The sequence below is a fragment of the Choloepus didactylus genome, chromosome 2 (genome assembly GCF_015220235.1).
Source record: "Choloepus didactylus isolate mChoDid1 chromosome 2, mChoDid1.pri, whole genome shotgun sequence".
Taxonomy (NCBI): domain Eukaryota; kingdom Metazoa; phylum Chordata; class Mammalia; order Pilosa; family Megalonychidae; genus Choloepus; species Choloepus didactylus.
Window position 1 is genome coordinate 110,186,883 of NC_051308.1, and position 21,695 is coordinate 110,208,577.

General features: G+C 47.1%; 2 protein-coding genes across 11 annotated transcripts in view; one reads left to right on the forward strand and one right to left on the reverse strand.

Annotated features, from left to right (window-relative positions):
- The window catches only part of ASH1L (ASH1 like histone lysine methyltransferase), a 337,510-nt gene extending 327,168 nt beyond the window's left edge, over window positions 1-10,342 (forward strand). For all 6 annotated transcript variants that reach the window (XM_037825772.1, XM_037825775.1, XM_037825773.1 and 3 more), the window contains 9 exons: window positions 426-674; window positions 1,501-1,587; window positions 2,525-2,615; window positions 3,288-3,426; window positions 3,545-3,717; window positions 4,784-4,950; window positions 6,137-6,177; window positions 7,168-7,469; window positions 7,867-10,342. In XM_037825772.1, coding sequence (XP_037681700.1) covers window positions 426-674; window positions 1,501-1,587; window positions 2,525-2,615; window positions 3,288-3,426; window positions 3,545-3,717; window positions 4,784-4,950; window positions 6,137-6,177; window positions 7,168-7,469; window positions 7,867-7,958 — 1,341 coding nt within the window. In that variant the 3' untranslated portion in view covers window positions 7,959-10,342. The remainder of the gene's footprint in view (window positions 1-425; window positions 675-1,500; window positions 1,588-2,524; window positions 2,616-3,287; window positions 3,427-3,544; window positions 3,718-4,783; window positions 4,951-6,136; window positions 6,178-7,167; window positions 7,470-7,866) is intronic.
- Window positions 10,343-12,659: 2,317 nt separating this feature from the next.
- RUSC1 (RUN and SH3 domain containing 1) lies at window positions 12,660-21,649 on the reverse strand. Of its 5 annotated transcripts, XM_037825785.1 has the most exons (11): window positions 21,544-21,649; window positions 19,445-20,896; window positions 18,754-19,164; window positions 17,635-17,733; window positions 17,355-17,431; window positions 17,055-17,229; window positions 16,876-16,981; window positions 16,640-16,686; window positions 15,406-15,952; window positions 14,682-14,810; window positions 12,660-13,376 (listed from the first exon to the last, which is right to left on the reverse strand). In XM_037825785.1, the coding sequence occupies exons 2-11, from the start codon at window positions 20,808-20,810 to the stop codon at window positions 13,208-13,210; spliced, it is 3,126 nt and encodes a 1,041-aa protein (XP_037681713.1). In that variant the 5' UTR covers window positions 20,811-20,896; window positions 21,544-21,649; the 3' UTR covers window positions 12,660-13,207. The 5 variants fall into 5 exon arrangements, with proteins under 5 accessions (XP_037681713.1, XP_037681714.1, XP_037681715.1 ...); XM_037825786.1 differs by lacking the exon at window positions 18,754-19,164; XM_037825787.1 differs by lacking the exons at window positions 19,445-20,896; window positions 21,544-21,649 and adding an exon at window positions 18,023-18,624 and having other exon boundaries at window positions 18,754-18,768.
- Window positions 21,650-21,695: the final 46 nt, after the last annotated feature.

Below are 21,695 nucleotides of genomic sequence, written 5' to 3' on the forward strand. Positions count from 1 at the left end.
TGAGTTACAGCATGCTTACTTTATACTGAAACCCCTACTTCTACGTACATTCACAGTCTGTAGTTCTGTCTCTGATGTCTGCAGGACAGAAGTAAATGGAGAGCTTCTACACCCAGCATTATGCTTATGATATTAATTCATATTTTGTGGTCACTGTGTATTTGATCTACTGGATAGGATGTCCTGTGACAAGAATTGAATGACAGAGCAATAGAATGGATGGGAAAATTATTATGCAGTTTGTAATTTCAATTCATTTTAGTTGTTTAAATTAATTGTTATTGACTGCCTGGAACTGTATATGATGCTATTGAAAATCTGTTAACCAAAATGAGAGGGTGAAGAAAATCATACTACCTCTTCAGGTATACTTTTAAGCAAAATTGAGAAGGCCAAACATGATTTCATTTTTCTGCTTTCTTCAGAAGTACTACGGGCGTAAATCCCCAGTTGGGAGAGATGTTTGCCGTCTACGAAAGGCCTATTACAATGCCCGGCATGAGGCATCAGCCCAAATTGATGAGATTGTGGGAGAAACAGCAAGCGAGGCAGACAGTAGTGAGACCTCGGTCTCTGAGAAGGAGAATGGGCATGAGAAGGACGATGATGTTATCCGTTGTATCTGTGGCCTCTACAAGGATGAAGGCCTCATGATTCAGTGTGACAAGTGCATGGTAAGGAGGGTCAGGAGGTGAGGTAGAAGCCTGGCTCTGCCGAGCATGAGAACCATAATCAAAGAACAAGCCCCTTGTCTTCTTTTGGCTTGGCTTGACAGGATTTTAGAAACTATAACCCAGCCTATCCCTCACTATTCACCATATTATCTTTCCCCTTTTTAAAATTTCTCTTTCATTTTATCTTTCTCTACCTCTCATTCCTTCTGTCTACTTTCCACTGTACACGTCTCATCTCATCTGGATCACAGAATGATAGTATTTAGGATAGTGCTTTACCTTGAAAAACATTGTAGTGCACTACATACAGTATTAGTACAGATAGAGTACAATATATAAATATTCTTAGGGCTTCTGATGGAAGAACCAAGGCCTTAAGCCCTAGTATCCCCACTTAATACATCTGAACTTGTTACCTTATATGTAAAATGGGGCTAAGTAACTCACAGGATTGTTGGGAGGATAAAGTTTAGTCGAGGGTAAATGAAAAAGATTGTAAGAGTAAAGCCTTTCATGATAGCTGTATTACTTAATAAGTAGCAGTTTGGTATTATATTCCTTTGTTCTTCTATTCTCCATCTCCTCATTTTATTTCTCTATACATTGTGAACCAATCTAGATATTTGCACATACAAATAAGATATCTTCAGGTCATCATTCTTTTTCCCCCTATTTTGCCATTTATCTCTTAATTTGTCACTCATCTACATGAGCCTTCATGTTTTCCTTCACCCTTTCCAGTTGCTAAGTTTTTTATTTTGATTCCTAGCCCCCAGGACTTCTCTCAGTAAGTCTAAAGCCCCCTAAATAGCACCTTTTTTCTCAGGTATGGCAGCACTGTGACTGTATGGGGGTGAACTCAGATGTGGAGCACTACCTTTGTGAACAGTGTGACCCAAGGCCCGTGGACAGGGTAAGCTGCCTCTGATAAATACATTCTAATCTATAATTAGGAGATGTAGCACATGGTATCTTATCTTCTCTGCACCTGCTGCACAGAATATCCTTTGGTAAATTGCTCAGCCTCTCTGGGACTCATTTTCTTAAACTTAATAATTCTGCCCTTCTTTTCTCAGGAGTGTGATCAAAGAGAAAATAAAATACTTAGAAATCTATGGAAGGAAAGGTACTATATAAAACTAAGGTTTTTATAAATACTATCAACTATCTATAAAAGAAGTAACTTGTAAAATCCAGAACTCAAGTGCTCTAAATATCATGTATGTTAAACAGTGTTTAATAGTGAAAAGAGCACTGGACTCAGAGTCAACCAAAGTTAGTCTTGCAACCACTTTACAGATTAGTTAACAATCTTAGAGAGTGTGGGTGATTTGCCAAGTTATTAAATGAGTTCTTATCTTGGTTCTGCCATATTTATTTGTGTAATCTTGGGCAAGTTACCTCTATAAAAGGAGGGGTTTAGGCAGTATTTCTTAATAGTGGTGATGTTGTCATTTTGATGGACAGTTCTTCATTGTTAGGGACGCATTGCACAATGTTTGGCTTCCCTGGCCATTAAATGCCAGTAGCATCCTCCACTCATTGCCATCATCAGTGTTGCCCTTCACACATTTTCACATGCCCCCTTGATGGCAAAGAACAACCACATAGTGCATCCATCATAGAACATAATTTGGAATATTTAGTCTGTCATTGTTATCACTTTTCCAGTTTTAACAACTCTAGTTGCTTTAATCTTTTTTTTCATATCTGTGGCACATTGAAATGAATAGATAGTAAGTCTTCATTGGTTGGGAATTCTAGGCTTTATTTCTTCTCCTCTCTTGAATAGAGCTAAGTAGGCTGAATATAGTTTCAGCCCTTATCTATTGGCTTTCTGCTCTTATCAGGAGGTACCCATGATCCCTCGGCCCCACTATGCCCAACCTGGCTGTGTCTACTTCATCTGTTTGCTCCGAGACGACTTGCTACTTCGTCAAGGTGTGTACCCAGGCGCTGACCCTACTTGTCAAAGCTGACCTTTCTGAGTAGTCATGGGTATCTGCTGTCTTTATAATAGTCTTTATCACCATATGGCCCCTAATAGTCATAGAAGGTAGGTTTTTATATCCTATAGTCATGCCTTATCTACAGCACCCCTCCACCAAAAAGAACTAATTTGGAGAGATGGGGTGTTATAAAGCTATTTTTTTATAATGCATCTAAGAAAATTTATTATCAGATCCATATAGAAATATTAACAAGAAGGCATGTTTCTGTTGAATTATTTAACAATGTTGTCCTGTTGTACAGCCAAGAGATGTACACATATCAAAATGGAAATATGAACATATCTGCATACATCCCTCCCCCTGTACTTCCTTCTGCCCCTCTGCAGCCACCTTAATGAACAAGTCCTGATGCATACTGCTCATAAAGCTAATTTAAGATTAGGAAAGACCTATAGGAAATTCAAGAGCTGGAGGATCTCTCTCATGTCATTCATACTCTAGAATTGACTGCCATCATCATTAGACAGGTGGTTTTAGCAATATTTTATACTGTCTCAGATTATGTAAGTTCCTTCTATGTAGACCTTGGGTCAGACAAATGAATGCCTAACAAAATTCATGCAATAATTTTAACCCCCTCCTGTGTTCTCTGCCTTCCTAGGTGATTGTGTGTATTTGATGAGGGATAGTAGGCGCACCCCTGATGGCCACCCAGTCCGTCAGTCATATCGACTCTTATCTCACATTAACCGAGATAAACTTGACATCTTCCGCATTGAGAAGCTTTGGAAGAATGAAAAGTATGTGTTGAGGCTCTATCTCATTCTTCCAGCTCTGCCTTAGCAGAACAGAGCTGAATATTTACCAGATTCTTACTACGTCAACTAAACCTCTCCCTTTTCTTTTTTACTTTTTCAGAGAGGAACGGTTTGCCTTTGGTCACCATTATTTCCGTCCCCATGAAACCCACCATTCTCCATCCCGTCGGTTCTATCACAATGAACTATTTCGAGTGCCTCTCTATGAGATCATTCCCTTGGAGGCTGTAGTGGGGACCTGCTGTGTGTTGGACCTTTATACATATTGTAAAGGTAAATGATCTGGCTATTTAAGAAATGACCTGCTGATCCCCTACTCATTGCTCTACCATTGCCGTCTCTATTTTTAATAAGGGATTCTCCAAAGCAAGCTATTTTATTTTTTCCTCCTTTTAGCTAGTGGTTGGTGCTCAATAAATGTTAATTCTTATTTTGTCTTTAAATTGTTAACATTTTTAAATAACTGCTATGTACCTAGCACTTCATTGGGATTTGCCAGGAAAAAAGTTTCTTCACTCACTCATTCCAAAATCCTGAAGACCCTCATCAACTCTTTTTTTTTTTTTTTTTTTTTTTAATTAGTTTTATAAGCTTCACAGTTTAACAGTGTAGGCTATGGAGTCAGACAATCTAATTTCAAATTCCAGCTCCACCATTTTTACCTATGTGCCTTTGGGGAAGTTACTTAACCTCTTAGTTTTCCTACTGAAATTGGGAATTTGCATCTACCTTAGAGAGCTTTATAAAGATTAAATGAAATAGTCTATGAAAGCAGATAGCCCAATTTATTACTCACCATGAAAGCTGCATGTATATTAGTTGTCATTATTAGCAAACTTGGAGTTTAATAGCCTAACTCTTTCTCTTAGTACTATAGGAAAATAGTCCAGAAGACTACATATTCCCTTCAGGACTGACAAACTGCTTGGAGCTCTGTGACACTGTTGACTCCTCCTTTCCCCAATTAAAAAGTTTCATTTCCTATTGTTTTCCTCCTTTATACTTCCATTCTTTTGTCATAACTCCCCCATAATATGCTCTCTTTTTCCCTCAAAATATTTTCCCTGTAGTACTCACATAATCTCCACTTCTGATTTCTTTTTACCCTTTGTATGCCCTTCTACTCTTTTATTCTCTTTTTCCTTTTCTTGACACTGGTGTCTGGGATTTCTCCTTTCTCCTGCAACCACCAAATGCTCAGTTGTTTTGCCCCTTGAAATAGCTAGTGTTTCCCCCTTAGGGGTCTGTACTGCGCTAGCTGATTTCCCAGTCCTATCTGGGCAGCTCAAGGTAAGGGAGAGAGAAGTAGGAGGTTCCTTACCAGTGTTTGAACTCATAGGGCGACCCAAAGGAGTGAAGGAGCAAGATGTGTACATCTGTGATTATCGACTTGACAAGTCAGCACACCTGTTCTACAAGATCCACCGGAACCGCTATCCTGTCTGCACCAAACCCTATGCCTTTGATCACTTCCCCAAGAAGCTCACTCCCAAAAGAGATTTCTCAGTAAGTATTCCTCCTCTCTTAAGAGTATGTGTCCAGATAGTCTGGTCTCATATATGGAATTCACAGAGTGGCTCTGTGCTTTTTCATCCTGTTTCCATCCGAAATGGTGGAAATCTTTGTCTCTATTTGGGACATTTTAAATAGCATAAATACATTTATTCTGCATTTCCTCACATAGCCTATGTCTCAGGAAATTGTTGATTATGTTTTTACAACTTAATGGAAGTTTTCCTCTTTTATTACCCCTGTTATCTTTCCTCAGTCTTTGCCCATGAGCCCATATCTGTTGTTTTTTTTGTTTGTTTCTTTGTTTCATTTTGTTTTTCACACCCACAGTTTTACAAAGCAAGAAGGGACAGCAAGAACCCTGAGAAACATTTGATGAAACTATTTCAGTGCTTTTTCTTTTTATCCCTAGATTAAAACTGTAATACATAATTATTTAAAATTTGAAAAGTATAGGAAATAACCACTGTTAACATTTTGGTGTATTCATTTTCAGCCTTTTCCTGTGTATTTTTTCTTTCAAATTATTGTAAACATACTCTGCCAATTATTTTGTGCCATTCACCATTCCATAAAGATTTTGGTCACCCATCTCTGTTTGCTATAATGAAACCCTGGGCTGAGCTCATCATCTTTGGGTCTTCTATTAGTGTGCCTCTAAGAATTTATACTTATGATCCTGGAATTCTTAGAAATAGTCTAACCAGAAAGTAAACCTTTATAGTCCTAATTTTAATTCTTTTTTTTTTTTTTTTTTTTTTCTGGGGAACGGGGAATGGTGGGATTTCTCCAAACAGTATTTTGTCTTCCCACTACCAGGTCCCTAGACTTCTTTGCTCTTGCTTTCTCTATCAGCAGTGGAGTGCTCACTGATTAGTTACGAAATCCCAACTTTAACTACTTAAAAGGTGGGGTGGAGCAGAGAGGACTGTGAGCTTATTCCTTCCGTCTTTCTAGGTTTACAAACACAAAAATACCACTGTAGCCAATAGATTGATAGAAGTACTGAACTTCTGATGGTAAAACACAATCCCCGAGCTTGTAAGGGCTTTGGCCCTCTTTTTTTCTGCTCTTTCCTCTTTACCTCTCTACCCCCTCACTTCCCTTATCTTGATCATCTGATCCAGCTTTGCCAGCTTCTGCAATACGCATGCTGATCTCTCCCTTTTCTTTTCTGCAGCCTCATTATGTCCCAGACAACTACAAGAGGAACGGAGGGCGGTGAGTCCCATGGGGCATATGATGATCCTACGGGATTGACCAAGAGCTTGAAATAGAGCCAAAGAAATGTTTGAAATGAGGTTGGGTGGGTAGGTGGTAGCCTACTGATTTTCTGGGACAGTAGCCCAATGTAGTACCAACACTAACATGGAGGAACTAGATTTCAATAGGTATGGTCTCGGTAAATAGCCTTAGTTGGATAAGGGATGGGGAAAGATTTGCAGGGAAGTATAAATAGAGAAGGAAAAGAAGATTTGGAATAGAACTCCAGACAGATTGAAAAAAGTCTCTTTTTTAGTTGTGTACAAGCTTTCCCCAGGTACATCAGCTGTCAAGGAACAGAAGTAGCCGGAAGTGCACAGTTTTGGCTGAGCAAAGAGCAGTTTCATTTGGGTTCATACTTTTTATTTTTACTTGTTTGTACATTAGAAGGGTATTCCTGGAGAAAGAGCCCAGCAGGCTTTTCCCCAATTTCTTCATCTGTTAAAAGGGTCGTAACAACTGCTTTACCTACATCAGTGTCCTACCATAAGGGAAAATGTACTAGGTAGTAGATGTGAAAAGGGATTCAGGAAAAATAAAAATTTCATTTAAATACTTATTATTCTACTTGGACTATTGGTATCACAGTGTCATCCCCTGCTTCTTCTCTGTATTCATGGAGCAATCAGTTGGAACCAACAAGTTAATTTTACCAGCCCTGATATATTTTATGGGCTCATATCTCATTTGTGCTTCATATTCCTGAGAAAAAGAAGAGAAGTTGAATTTTACAAATAGAAATTAAATTTCAGAGAAGGGTAGTTATTTGTTCTAATAATAATAAAGAAGTGCAGTAAAGACCAGAGCCAAATTGTTTACCCCTTGAGCCACAGCTCTAATGGCTAGACTCCAGGATCTCAAACCATCCTGAAGCTTCTACCCTCCATTCCCCTTCCATCCCCAAGTGCCCTGCTCAGCCTTGCCTAAATTCAGATATCCTTCTGGCAGATCATCTTGGAAGTCCGAGCGCTCAAAGCCACCCCTAAAAGACCTGGGCCAAGAAGATGATGCTCTGCCCTTGATTGAAGAGGTTCTGGCCAGTCAGGAACAAGCAGCCAATGAGATGCCCAACCTGGAGGAGCCAGAAAGGGACGGGGCAACTGCAGAAGCCAGTGAGGGTGAAAAGAAACCAGAGGAAAGCAATCAAGAACCCCAGCCAGCCTGTACCCCTGAGGAACGACGGCATAACCAACGGGAGAGACTCAACCAGATCTTGCTGAATCTCCTTGAAAAAATCCCTGGAAAAAATGGTAAGAAGGACCAGGTTCAAATCTAGGGTTTAACACCAATGGGAAATAAGTGGGGAGAGAATGAAGAACAGCTTCTGATTACTGTCCCAGAATGGAAAGTGTTCTATTAAACAGTACAGTTCTTTCATAGGCCTGCCTTTTGTTATATGTTGGGAATAAAACTATATCTTGAAATAGTTTGAAATAGTGAAACTTACATAATTTTAAGTTATATCTTAGGAGGTGAGAGGATCTCCTTTCCTAGAGAACAATGCTTTTCATCTAGGGCTGAAGGAGGGCCTAAATTTCTTATAGGTCAGAAAAAGAATACTTGAACTCCTGTGATCTTCTTAGAGCTCAAGTCTGGAAAAAGGAGTGGAGGGTGGTATTTGATGAGCTTCCTTGATTCTGTTTTCAGCCATAGATGTGACCTACTTGCTGGAGGAAGGATCAGGCAGGAAACTGCGAAGGCGTACTTTGTTTATCCCAGAAAACAGCTTTCGGAAGTGAACCTCAGAAAATGAGAACCTCAAGCATCTGGGATCCAGTGGAGATAGTCAGTCCTGCCTCCTGCTCTCTGGGTATAGACAGGGGTGGGAAGGGTCCGTCCAGTCAAGGGGAATGAGGCCATGCCGTTGACATTAGGTACTTAGTAAACCTTGGAGCTGGTGGAGAGGAAGAAGGGGAATCTGTCCAAGACAGTTCAGTTTATTTTCCTCTCCATTGCTTCGCCCTGAGGGTTAATAATGTGGGGAGGAGGAAGGAGCACATTGGGGATGACCAGAGCCTATTGGTACTTTGCAACACTTGCCCCTCCCCCCAGCTTGGGTTTCCTGTGTCATCCTCGGATCCTACAGGCACTGCTAAGAAGCTGCTTCCCATACCCAGGTATAACTCAGAATCAAAAGGGGTGGGGCTAGGATCCCTACCCCTAACCCATCTGTTCTCTATAAGCTCCGAGAGCTACCCCAGAGACCTAAAACAGAAAGTAGCTGGGGCCTCTTTCCAGATCCTGACTAGGAAAGTTTCTCTCTCCTTTCTTGCCCAACCAGGTCAAAGTAAAATGTGAGTTGACAACTCAAAGCACTTGTAACTGCTGCTCCTCTCCCTACCTCTACTCCCTAAAAAGGGAACATTGGCTAGGGAGGGCCCCCATGGGGTCAGAAGGGCACAGTACTTATTGTAACTATTTTTATTTGTTTTACCCTTCATAACCTGCCCAACAGTTTTTTTTCTAATGGGAAGGCCAGGCCCCTGGCAGCACACGTGCTGTTTTTGATCGCTGTGGTTCTTGTGTGTCTGCTGTGCTGTGCGAATGGAGATTCATTTCAAAATAAAAAACATTTAAAAACCTACATAAGAAAGAGCTCTATCCCCCCGCCCCAAAAAAATCACTACATAAACTGTTGAACAGTATTCACCTGAGTATTTGTCGTGAATGTAGGTTACCAACTGAAAACACTACTTTTAAGTTCTTAATTGTACAGTTTCCAGTGTCCATCTCTTAAAGAGACAGTGTGTTCTCCCCATACCCAGTCCCATCTTCCCTCCACCCTCCTGAGTGACTTCATTGTCAGGAGGGATATTCAGGGTGTCTCCCTCCTTCTCATTCTCTTGGCCAGAAATTACCAGACTATACTGTCTCTTTAAAATTTAAAAAGCTTTGCTTTGTTGTCTTCTCAGACATACATATGCATATACTTTTAGATGTTCTTATAAGAGAAAAGGTGGTTTTTAAATGTGCCAAGTTGTGTGTGTGTGTGTGTGTGTGTGTGTATATATATATATATATATACATATATATATCTGCTGCGTGATTGGTAAGCAATACAGTAGTAAACATGTCCCCATTACTTTTTTTCCTAATATTGGACCAATGCTGTCCTAATTGTACATTTCCCTTATGATGACGACACTCTGACTCGTTTAGGTAGAAACATTGACCACCTTCCATTCCACTGAATCTTTTTTTCTTTTATCTCCTTTCTGTGTCAATCTTGAGGAAAAAACAAAATAAAACAAAAGAAAGAGGGGATGCCAGAGATCCCCTTGAGCAAAGAAAAAGCAGAATAAATATTTTATTAAAGAAAAAAGAGAATTAAGAAAATAGTTTGGAGTATTTTCTTACTGTAGAGAAGCACTGTACATTACTAAAAGACCTGGATATAAGATACTCTCGTGTGGAGTTGGAAAAATCGCATGTCCAAGCCCATTTGAGTGGTTTCTTTTGGTTTTCATGGCAGGGAGAGGGTGGGAGGGAGGTGGGAATAGGGGCACTTTGGGGGTCTCCTTTTAGTCAAAAGCAGGAAAACGACAAGAAAGAGAAGAGTAAAGTTCATTGTTTCCTTTAATAGTGTTAAACACTAACATTTTAAAAAAGACAAAAAAAGAAAGAAAAAAAACTTTGTAAAATGCAAGAACAGAAGCAAAAGACACTACGCTCTGTCATTTTATCTTTCTTTTGTTGAAAGACTAAAAACTGAAATGTTTTTTAGACAATCAAATGTTAGGTAAGTGCAAAAACTTGTTTTTTCTTACTGGTGTAGAAATTAATGCCTTTTTTTATTTCTCGGTTATTTTATAATAACGAAATAAAAAGAAACCCCCAGCTGCTAGGCGGGTTTTGGTGTTTGAAATGCGGGGCAAAGCACTACATCACTGCAAATAGATACAGAGTTAGTCTGCATGTCTGTAGGCTGTGTGATTGCGGAAAATATAAATGCTGCTAATATATTTCCTTTTTACAAAAGCATATCTAAATAGATGATTGTTTTGATGTTAATCTTTGTAAATTATGTATTACCAATTTTAACATTGGATGTAATTGCATAAAAAGCTTGCATCTCAATCCTTGAAAGTCTAGTATTAAATGGAAAAACTTTTCCTAACTGTGGAGTGGTGAGCTTGCTGTTTTTTCCCTTTCCTTCCCTCCATTTATCATCCAGGATCTCTTCCATCCTGTTTCTAAACAGATCTTTCTAAAACCACATCATCAGCATCCTGAGTCCCACACAAAGCGTACTTACCAAGGTTGACTAATGGATAAATCCACTGCCTTCGTCTTAGGATCTTCCTAGTTTCAGCCCAGCCTAAAGCAGTCAGCCTGATAATCACCCACACCAAATGTCCAGCTGTTTCTCAAACATGCCATACTATTCTATGCATCTGTCCCTTGTACAAACGTGCATCATCTCATTTACTGCTCATTAACAACCTCCGAAGTTGGCAATAATAACTTTAGGCAACATTTTTTAGGCTACTATGTGTTAGACCATTTCCATTCTAAGCAGTTTATACATTTATTTTGGTAATACAACAGCCCGTTTAGGTAGGTATCATATCTCAATTTCATAGGTGAGAAAACTGAAGCAACAAAGAAGTAACCTACCCAAAGTTAATATAGCTCAGTAGTTAATCCTGATAACTCAAGTTGTTATTTTGTTGAAGTGAAAACCAAAGCTCAGGGAGGTTAAGTAACTTGAAAAAGAATACATACTAACTAGTATTGAAGCCAGAACTCCAAAGTCTGTGTGCTCATCCACAAACAGAAAAGTGTGAGAAATAGCCAGAGTGACCCTACTAATTAAGGAAGGAAAACCCACTCCTGCCAACAACTGGAAGGCCCAATAAAATCTTTGTCCTAGACATGGGTCGGACGTTCAGGCTGGAAGTTCAGCTAGAATCCAGTTGCTCAGAAGCAAGCAAAACAACTGGCTGTAAGAGCTCACGCTCTACTCCTAGAACTTAGGGTTCCAGACTCTGGATTAGGGTGCCCTGCTGTTACATGCCGGTCTTAATCTTTTTATATTTGTTCTTAACCTTTGGAATCTACTATAGCTGTTCTAGATAATATATAATAGTACAGAACTATTTCATGTTCTGCAAAACTATTTCATGTTCTGCAAGGAGGTCCCACTGCTCTACTACCTCCTGCCTGAGAGCCATTTAGGCTGTGGCTGCAGATACTAAATCAAGCCAGAGCTCACTAATGTTCTCATAGTGTCGTTCCAGGACTCTTCCCAGTTATTTACACATTCTAAAACAAAGCACGTGGGAATGGGAGTCAGAAAACAGAGAAGACAGATTGACTCATGGGAAATGAAGATTATATCACTGCTTCTTGAACTTTAATAACTCATGGGACTCCCAAGATTATCATGCATATCTCACTTTGAGAAATATTGGTCCTATTGTCAAAGTAATAGCAGTCTTCCATATCTACCACTTTATAACTTTAAATGTTAAAAGATAAAAACATCCAAAACTTATTTGGCAATAGTAATTTGCAATTGAAAAAGTTTCATAAACTTGAAAACTCAAGACTCTTAAGGAATTCACAGAGGCCCTCAGAATCCAGTTTGAGAGACAATACCCCAGAAAACACCTGAAGTGCAAACTGAGGTCTAAAACTGAGAGGGGCAGCAAAACAAAATGCAAAATGAAAGCAAGGAGTAGATGAATACATGAGTTGGCCAGGAATGGGGAACGTTTTAGAAAGTGACAAAGGAGGCAACCTAGCCTGCTCCTAAGTATGTTCAGAGCTTTGGGTCTAAGATGTTTACTTCCCGTCTTCTTCATCATCAGCCCTTTGTCCTCTTCAGCAAAGCTCCCAACAGTGGAGGAAAACTCCCAGATTCCTTTGTCCTGTGTTCATGCAAGTTTTCAGCTTCCCCCTGTTACCTGGTTATGTTTATAGCTTTCTAGTCTTCTAATCTTCCTGGCAATTTTTCATCTATCTAGCAATCCTTCCCAGTGATTTTTAACTATCCTTGAACCTCAAGAGCATCTTGTAGTAATTCTCATTATTTCAAAAGATTGAAAGGAAACTCAACTTCTAACAAAGTAATAAATATCAGTTATTTTGGTTTTACTTGAAATTGTATCACTGCAGAATAGTCATATTAACTAAATAGAAAAGACTGCCACTTCTTGTAACCCTTTAATCTTTCCTTTCACCTTAACTATGAATCTATTAAGTACAACAAGGGCTATCTAAATCCTCCCTACTCCCCCAAATTTACTCAGGCTCTTACCATTTCAACCTAACAAAACAAAGCAGTCCAGTCTCAGAATTGAGAAGCACTTCTGAGATTCAGACACCAATCAGGGGCCACTTCCCCCTCCTTGGGGAACAGTAAAGAGCTGAACCTGGGCTAGGAAAGGAGCATCAAAGAGGGCCTCCCTCCCCTCCCCCAGTGACACACACACACATTCAACCCCCACACTTTATTGGGACAGATGAGGAAGGAGGCAGACCAATACCACAGGCCCACCAACCAGGGGTGTTCAGGCTTCAGCACCTAGTACAGCATGAGTGTCCAGTAAATACAGGCAACACAGGATGAGTGGAATAGAGAAGATTCTATACACAGGAAGGAGGCTAGAGGGCCTTCTAGTCTTGGGAGCCAAGGCATGTACTGTATTGGCACAGTCCACTTACAGATGAAGGTAGGGTAGGGGCAGATTTCTATTTTGCAGATAGGAAAGGAGAGAGATGCTCCCTTATATAAATAAGAAAGAGACTGCATGGAGGGGAATTCCTTTTAACATATTTGAAAGAAGGGCAGATTTCACCTTACAGATGGGCATGGAAGAGAAGAAGGAAAGTTTATTTTAAATATTAGCAGAAGTGGGAGGAAAGTATTTTGCAGACAGGGAAAAGGCTTCTACTAAGTATGACAGCTTATATGGATTCGTGCTCATGGGCCATTCCATTGCCAGGTGACAGGAGGACACATATGCAGGAAAGGGTCCCAGGGCTAGAGAACAAGGGAGGTATACCCGACAGGCACCAGCCCTTCTGCTCCATCCCGCCCACAGCGGAGCCAGTCCTCATCCACCGTGGCGATGACACGCAACACCTCCCCACGCTGGAAGCTCAGCTGGTCCGGTCCTGCAGCAGTGTGGTCACAGAGAGCTCGGACAGCCCTGAGACAAGCCAGAGGGAGATACTGGGGTGAAGTGAGGGAGATAGGGCCCAGCTGCCTCTAAGCCTCACCTCCCCACTATATGGAGCATCCCTATTGGTTCAGCTCAGTGAACACTGACTGAGTTCTGGACAAGACTCAGGGACCATCGACATGTTAACTACCTGGGGCCCCAGTCCTCTCCTGAGCTCCAAACCCACCGTTGAGTTGCTTACTTGACAATATTTGTGCTTCTCTCTGGTGCTTCAATTTCAACATATGCAAACTTAAATAACTCATCCAGACCACTCTGTTTTTTAGGGTGGTAAATGGCACCACCTTCTACTCAGTTGCTCCTGGCAAAAACCCAAGTTTCTCAACACCTCACATCTAATCCATCACCAGAAATCATTTGGTATTTGGTGTTTCTATCTTCCACTCCTCTATATACTCTTTCTCTTCAACTCCACTGCAACCATTCTAGTTTAGGCCTCTATCCTCTCTCTCTGGACCACTGCATATAATCTAACCGGTTTCCCTGAATCCTCCCTTGACCTCCCTCCACAGGTCCATTTTCCACACAGCAGTCAGGGATCTTTCTAGAACACAAGCAAGCACATCACTCCTAGGCTAAAAACCCTTCAGTAGCTCCCACTGCCTCACATGAAAGCCCAGGCTCCTTGGCTGGCCCACTGAAACCTCGCACCTTTGCATAGTGTTCCACCCTGCCAGGTGCAGGACTATGATTACTCATTTATTCATCAGTATCTTCCTCTGGACTACAAGCTTCTTGAGGGCAGGGACTCCAAAATGTTTACCTTTGTGTTCTCTGCACTATCATAATGCTTGGCATACAGTAAGTACTTGAAAAATATTGCTGAATGAATGAAAAATCAAGCAGCTTATTTCAATGGACTGAGAGAACCCAAAGGAAGCAAGACTTCAAAGTAGAAGCAGCCCCTGGTGCCAGCTTAGAACACTAAAGGGAGGCATAATCCCTCAGTGTGCACACATGGGTGCACAAAATAGTAAACATCAACACTAACTGGGCACCTACTATGTGCCAAATGAGTTCATAAAATGATCTTTAGTCTTCACAGCAACCATAACAGAAAGGTATTTATCCCCTTTTTACAGAGAAAGAAACCAGGCTTCTAGAGAAATTAAGCATCACACAGATAATAAATAGCAAAGATGCGATGCAAACTAAGCATTGTCTAACTTTAGAACCCAGAGGCATTTACACTAATTCCCATCCACTCGGTGAAGACAAATATACACACATGCATATAACAGTTACACACCAGTGCATTCTCCCCCTTTTTACCTATGGGTCTCCACCATGCTGGAGGCTGAGGCCTCAAGCTCCTCAGGAGAAGAGGGAGTCTCAGGAGATGTCCCCCACTTCACCAGAGCCAACACACTCACTGTGGGGGGCAGCCAGCTGGATGGTCTCCTGGAAGAAAGGAGATAGGGTCTCAGAGATCACCCCACCTCCATAAAGGATCCAAGAACCCAGGGACTTAGAGGGAAGTTGTGGCTGAGGGGCCTGTAGTTCAAAAGAGGTCAGGGGAAAAAAAAATAGGTCAGGAGTTGGTCACTGCTGAGGGCAGAGTGGCAGCTGTGGGACACTGGTAGCTTTAGGGTGATTAGGGAGGTGACAACAAAGGTTCACAAGAGTCCTGTGGAACCAGTAGGACCTGTAGAGGGTCAAAGAGATTCAGAGGGTCACTAGAGAGCCCTTGAAGCCGTTGATGAGCCACCAATGGTCAATCCCTATAGCAGGAGTAGGCAAACTTTTTCTTAAAAAGCCAGATAGTAAGTATTTTAGGCTTTGAAGGTCAATAGGTAAAATCAAAAGCATTATGTAAATATTCATATAACTGTTAAAATGTAACCATTTAAAAATGTAAAAACCATTTTTAGCTCATGGCTATAGAAAAACAGACTGCCAACCCCTGATCCAGAGGATCACTAGGGAATTTCAAATTAGGACCACTGGAGGATGGGGAGAGGATATCCAAGGTCACTGAAGGCAGCACCCCCATTACCTGGACTTTAGGGCTCCATTCTCAGTTTCTGTGCCACCAGGCACTCCAAACAGTCTCCCCAGCCACATGCCTCTGCCTGGTGCCGTTTCCTCTGAAGGTGGGGGCCTCTCCTGTGCACCCTCAGCTCTAGTCCCATGATGCCTGGCCCCCCACCGGGTAGGGGGGAAGCCTTCGGTGCCCCCAGAGGCGTAAACCCGGGAGGCCTGGGTCAGCTGCTCCCACCAGCTACCTGATGTGGGAGGACTTGGGGGGGCTGGTGGGCCTGAAGGGGCCTCCTCCGAAGTCCCCCGCAAGCTCTGGGCCAGCCGACCCCCCCAGTGCAGCATGGCCTGTACAGTCTGCTGCAGGGCTGGAGGTGGGCCTGGCGAGACTGGGGCCTGAGGCGGGCCCAGGGGCAGGTGGTGGTGGTGCTCAAAGAGCAGGTCCAGGTGGAAAGTGAGCACCGACAATGGCTGCAACAGGAGCAGCAGCTCCGTGGACAGGGAGGGGCAGCCACTCCGGGCCAGGGAGAAGAATCCAGTGGGCAGGTACAGGAGGGACAGCAAACCTGGGAAAGAGTAGGCCAACATCAGCTGCCACTCTGGGCTTGGTCCCAGAGGACTCCCCACATCAGCCTCACTGTGCTAAGTGCTAGGGCAGGGGGTGGGATACAGGGGAGGACATGGTGGGGTACCAGACTGACACATCCCTGCCAATGTGGAACCACAGAAGGGAGATTCACATGGAGCAAGTTTTGACAAATAACTGAGTAACAATATAAAGGCTAGGAAGAAGGACATAGGGTGCTATAGGTGCATGCAGGAAACTGGGGCAGGATCTGGCCCAGTCTGAGGATGGATGGGGGTCCTCACCGAGGAAGGACCCAAAAAGGATGAATGAAGGTTAAGGAGGAGGAAGGAGGGGCAGGACGACCTGTTCTAGGTATAGCAGACAACATATGTAAGGCCCTGGGGCAGCAAGGACTGGAAAGCAAAACTACAGGCATGATTAGGGAAAGCCCAGGGCCTGGAAGCAGGGGAAGAGGACAGAAGCCAGATGGCCAAGACTTTGGAGGCCACAGCAAGGATTTGAGCAATAGGACTCCTTAGAAGAGTTTTAAGCAGAAGAGTAATAAGATCAACGATCCGGATTAAGAGTATCATTTTGGCATCTGTGGGAACCAACAGGAAAGATCCCATCCCCACCATCACTCACAGCCCAGCAACCCCCACCCCATTCCATCTGAGCCTCTGACCTGCATCTTCCTGGATACTGGAAAACCACAGCTCCAACTGCTTAGTGCTGGGGGGGAAAGAAAAGACAGAAATTCAGGGAGATGGAAGACTCTAGCCCTCTCTGGCTAGGGGATGGGAGATGAGACTGAAAGAAGGGAGGCCCTCCCTGAGGGCATGGGCACCACTACTGCATCCTACCCAATGCACCTGCGCCCCAAGCCATGGAAGGGACCCTGGGAAGGAGGTGGCCACTCACTTGAGGAGGCCCAGGATGAAGGCATGGAAGCGACTGCGGCTGCTGTTCAGAGGAGCCAGACGGCTGACCTGGCTATACAGGGTTCCAAGGGAGCGGGTACTGGAGCCTGAGGAACCCAGAGCAGGGTCAGCCAGACCTAGGCCCTGCCCCTTGTCCCAGTCCCATGCCCTCCCCCTCACCTGGCTTCACTGATGCCTCCACCACACTCCAGGGACTGCTCCTGCGCTGCCCGGTGATGAGGTCCTTCCGGAAAGGCTTTAGCCCATCAGCCACCAGGGTGTGGAGGGCCGGGCAGAGAGTGGTCAGCACCAGATGCCCTACATCCGGACTCAGTCGGCTATCCCCCAACTGGGCCTGAAGGCCACACAGTGGGGATGGGTCCAGAGATACTGCCAACCTCGTCCCCACCAACTGTTCCTGCATCCCCAGAGCTACAGTAAGTCTCCCCCACCCCAGCTCTCCCCACAAGCCACCTTTACCTTCTGAACCAAGTTTCGGGCAGCCCCAAAATGTGAGATGATTTTATCCACAGAGGCACTGATGGCTATCAGGAGACCTGGCAGGGGAGGAAGGAGGAAGGGTAGAGAGAGGAGAAGAAGGATCAAAGTCCCCTCTCTCTTGGATTGGGGGCATACCCAATCCAAGAGAAAAATGGAATTGGGAGACTGGTTTACACCTATCACTTATAGCCTGGGAGAAGAGGGCCTAAGTGAGAGGCAGTTCATTCAGAGGTCAGGGGTCAGAAGTCAGGGATCCTACCTTTTTTCTGCTCCTGAAGCTGGCCAGTCCCACTCTGGGCTTCTGCCATCCACAGTTGCTGGGCCCCGGGGACACCGGCGAACGACCAGGAACTACGGACTGGAGTGAGGAAAAGAGGGATGGAGTGCCACTGACCAAGGGGTTCCTCCAGGACTCTGAGCTTCCACACCCTGCGGGTCTGCAGCGCCCCTGGTCATGAAGGGTCTTGGGGAGTGAGACTGCAAGGTCGAGGGGAACAAGGGACAGCTCGACCGGGCCCCGGAGTGAAGCCCTGCACATATCCCAGCGCTCACCGTCCCCCCTCCCCCCGTTCCCATTTCCCTTCCTCAGGGCCCAGCTCCCACCTCCTCGATCCCGGAAGTCCCTGCCTCGGGACAGCCGCGCTCACCTCCCGCCTGCGGGGCTGGGGCCTGAAAGGCGGGAGATGGCAGAGCAAGGGAGGGGAGGGGCAGCCCAGCGCCCCGCCCCGGGCCCCAGTCCCGCCCGCGGAGAACCGGGGAACACGTGGGGAGCCTGGACCAATGGAAAGACAGACGGGAAAGGGAGGAGAGACAGAGGGAGACTAGACCCAAGGGTTGGGAGGCTATAAGGAGCTGGAAAGGAGAAAACTGGGCCCACGCCTGCATCAGGATGGAGGGCGCTCTCAGCAGCCACGTAGGTCTGGCCTCTTGGAGAGGACATGGCCATAATCTCTCGGCCATGTCCATAATCACCTTCCCAAGCAAGGTGGGGGTCAGGCCCGAACTGTAGGTGCCAAGGGGTTCACAGAGAATGTGATGCAAGTCCCTTAACAATGAACATGCTGGGACCCCTACCAAGCCTTGGGTGTGGAAGCCGAGGAAGCCCGCAACCGCTACGTCCAGGAAGGGCCTGGAGCGAAAGGGGCCGGGAGAGAGCAGCAACCCTCCCATAACACGAAGAGCAGGTCCAGACTCCCCAGGACCGATGAACTTGCTTGGAATCTGCCCAGGTTGAGGGGCGGGGCCAAGCCTGGTAACAGTTAAAGAGCTGAAGCTCAGGGCGGGATGACAATGGGTGGAGCCAGGGCTGGGGCCTTGGAGTGGGCGGGGCGACCAAGCCAGAGGCGTGGCTCTCGGGGCTTGCCCGGGTCCGTCTTACGTAGCCTGGGCGGAGGCGGTGGGCTCCGGATCCAGCGAGGGGCCTTCGGCGGACGAGGTGGAGGTGGCAGCGGGGAAGCGAGTACCTGGCGGGGTGGGGGAGCCGCGGCGGGGAAGGTGCTACTTCTGGGAAAGAGCGGGGACAGCAGCAGTGCCAGTTCGGGGCTGGCCAGGCAGGGCAGGGCCCCCCGAGCCGGAGGCGAATAGGCTCCCACGGGGGACAGGCGGACAGGCAGCAGCTGCTCTTCTGAGGGGCTCGACGCCCCCTGCAGCCGCAGCCCGGCGCCGGACCAGCTGGCCAGAGGCGCCAGGAGCAGAGACCCAGCTGCGCCCGCGCCCCCACCCTCCAACAGGGGGCGCCCCTCGGCCGAGAACCGGAAAACCAGGGGTCGGGGGAGCAGAAGGGGACTGGCTGCAGGCAGAATTGGCCGGGCAGGCGCGGAGGGGGAGGAGGGCAGCGGGACGGGCAGCCAGGCGAGGAGGGGCAGGAGAAAGAGGGAGCAAAGAGTTAGTCCCGTAACCCAATCACCCACCCAGTTTCTCCCTTTCCCGGAGCGCTCCCTGGCAGAAGTGGACGGGGAGGGTGGGTGACACAGAATGGAGGGGACACAGGCGGGCCGAGTTGGAGGCTCGGGCGGACGTGGCAAGGCCGAAGCCCAGCCCACCTCCCGTTACCTCCTGCGGCCTCTTACCCTCGAAGCCCGCCTGCGCGCGGGGCTCCTCCGGCTCCTTTGCGGCTGGGGCCTCCTCGGCAGCCGCGGGGCTGCCCACCCTACCCTCCTCGGGCTGCCCCTCCGCTATAGGCTGCAGCCCGGGTCGATTCTTCTTCCTCCGGGGAGGAACAGGTGGGGGTGGAGGCCGGGGCGGGACCAAGGCCCAGCCAGCTGGGGGGTCTCGGGGCGGGACTGGAGGGGGCGGGGCCCGGCTTCGTGACCGTAGTTCCTTGAAGGTGGTGACTTCCCGAGGAGGCGCCGGGGAGCAGCCCAGCGACCCGGTTGGGGGCAGTTCAGTGTCCGGCGAGAAGACGATGAGCCAGTCGCTGCGGTCCTTCTTGGCCTGCTGCACTAGGGGCAGCCCCGGGCCCCGCTTGCGCTTCTGGGCCAGCTCGTGGAAAGACGTGATTGTCCGGTGGGGCACCGGCTCCTCGCTGACGTCACTTCTCCATCCCCCATCGATTTTCCCTTCATCTGTTTTCGAGCCAGAATCAGTTATTTCCGTGTTGGTTTTCCAACTAGAGTCGAATTTTCCAGGTTCAATTTTCCAGCGGGAGTTAATATTCCCACTGATTTTCCAACCAGCGTTACTGTTCTCGGCGACTTTCCAGCCAGCATCCGATTTCTCCGTGTCAATTTTCCAAATAGGGTTGATTTTCCAACTGGGCTCCGTTTTCCCAGGGTCGGTTTTCCCATCATCCGCCTCTGGGAGCTCAGAGATAGGGAGATCCTGCTCCTCACTCCCTTCCTCTTCCTCCAGCCGTGGGGAAGGGGGTTCCTGGCAAGTGGTCAGGGCGTTGCAGTTGGAGTCCAGGCCAAGGCTAGGCGGGGAGGAAGCTTCGGAGCAGGAATCGGGAGAACAGCAGAAACTGTCCGGGGAACAGGCTCCAGGGCCCGCGGAAGCCAGCGGGGAGCCCTGCTCCAGAGGGGCGATGCTGGGCTGGGGCTGGGCGTCCTTGTCTCCAGGGAGGTCCCTCACGTAGACTGAAACGGGGGACTCATCGGGGCTAAGATCTGAGCAGGAACTGAGAGAGGAGGAGCAGCCGGGGTCTGAGGGAGAGGCAGCCCCTTCATCATCCTGTGACGGGTCCTGCCGGTTTTCTAGACCTGGCCCGTGCTCCTGGCAGCATCGGCAGGGCACAGCTGGGCTATTGGAATTGGCGTCCACCTGCGTCCCACTGCAGGGGCCCCTGCTCTCCTTGCCCCCGGTATCCCCTGGAGGAGGAGGTGTGCTCAGGGGACCCTCCCGGAGCTCGGGACGGCGGGACAAGTGCAGGCCCAGGGAGACGTGCTGGAGGTGGATGTGGTTGAGGTTGCAGAGTAAAGCCCTCTGAGGGGACAGCATGGTGCCGGCTGCGACGGGATGGCCTCTAGATTCTCAGGAGGGTCGGGCCTCTCACGTCCACCTACCTGACAACAGCAGATGCAGACCTAGAAGATAGGGATGGTGAAAACCAGCCAGTAAGGGCGCGGCCGCGGGAAGGACACCGAGGTGACTAAAGGCTGGAGAGGCCTGGGAAGCCGCCGGGTACAATGGCCGATATTTAAATGAGGTGCAATTAAGCATCGATTGGCCATTAGTTTCCACTGCAGTGTTTGAAGGTGGAGTCGAATGTAACCGCCGGAGGATGATGCGGGGAGAGTCAGAGAATGCGGCTGCGCTCTGCATCTTCGTCGGGGAGGGCGGGGGCTTGAAAGAGACCGGAACCTCAAATGGACCCCCGGGTCTGGCCCTGCCCGTAGGCTGCCTCCCGATCCCAGAGGAAGGGGCCAAGGGATGCCCCGCCCGGATGCTTTGAAATGGGACCGGGGCAATGAGCCGCATCTGGCTGGTTCATGCAGTAAAGGGGCGGGGGGTGGGGGGCAGGGAGGGAGCAGCCGTTAACCCAGCCTGCAGCCGCGGTGCACCCTCACGTCTCCCGGAACGCCGGTGTGTGGGTCCATTCTCTCCCTAACCATCTCCATCATCCAGCCACCACCCTACCCCTTCTTTATTTTTACTGGTGTCCCTCTCCAGCCCCACCCCGGGTGCTCCGGTCTATCCATCCACACCCACAGGCCGGGCGGGCCTTCCTCACCAGGGTCCTCCAGCAACTGCTTCTCGGCCTGGGGCTCTTCCGCGGCTTGCCCGGTCCCCGCCCAGCCCGGCACAGACCGTAGGGGAGGGGGAGAGCCGAGCGTCAGGACAACCCGCCAGGCGATGCGCAGCCGCGCCCCTCCGCGCGTGGGC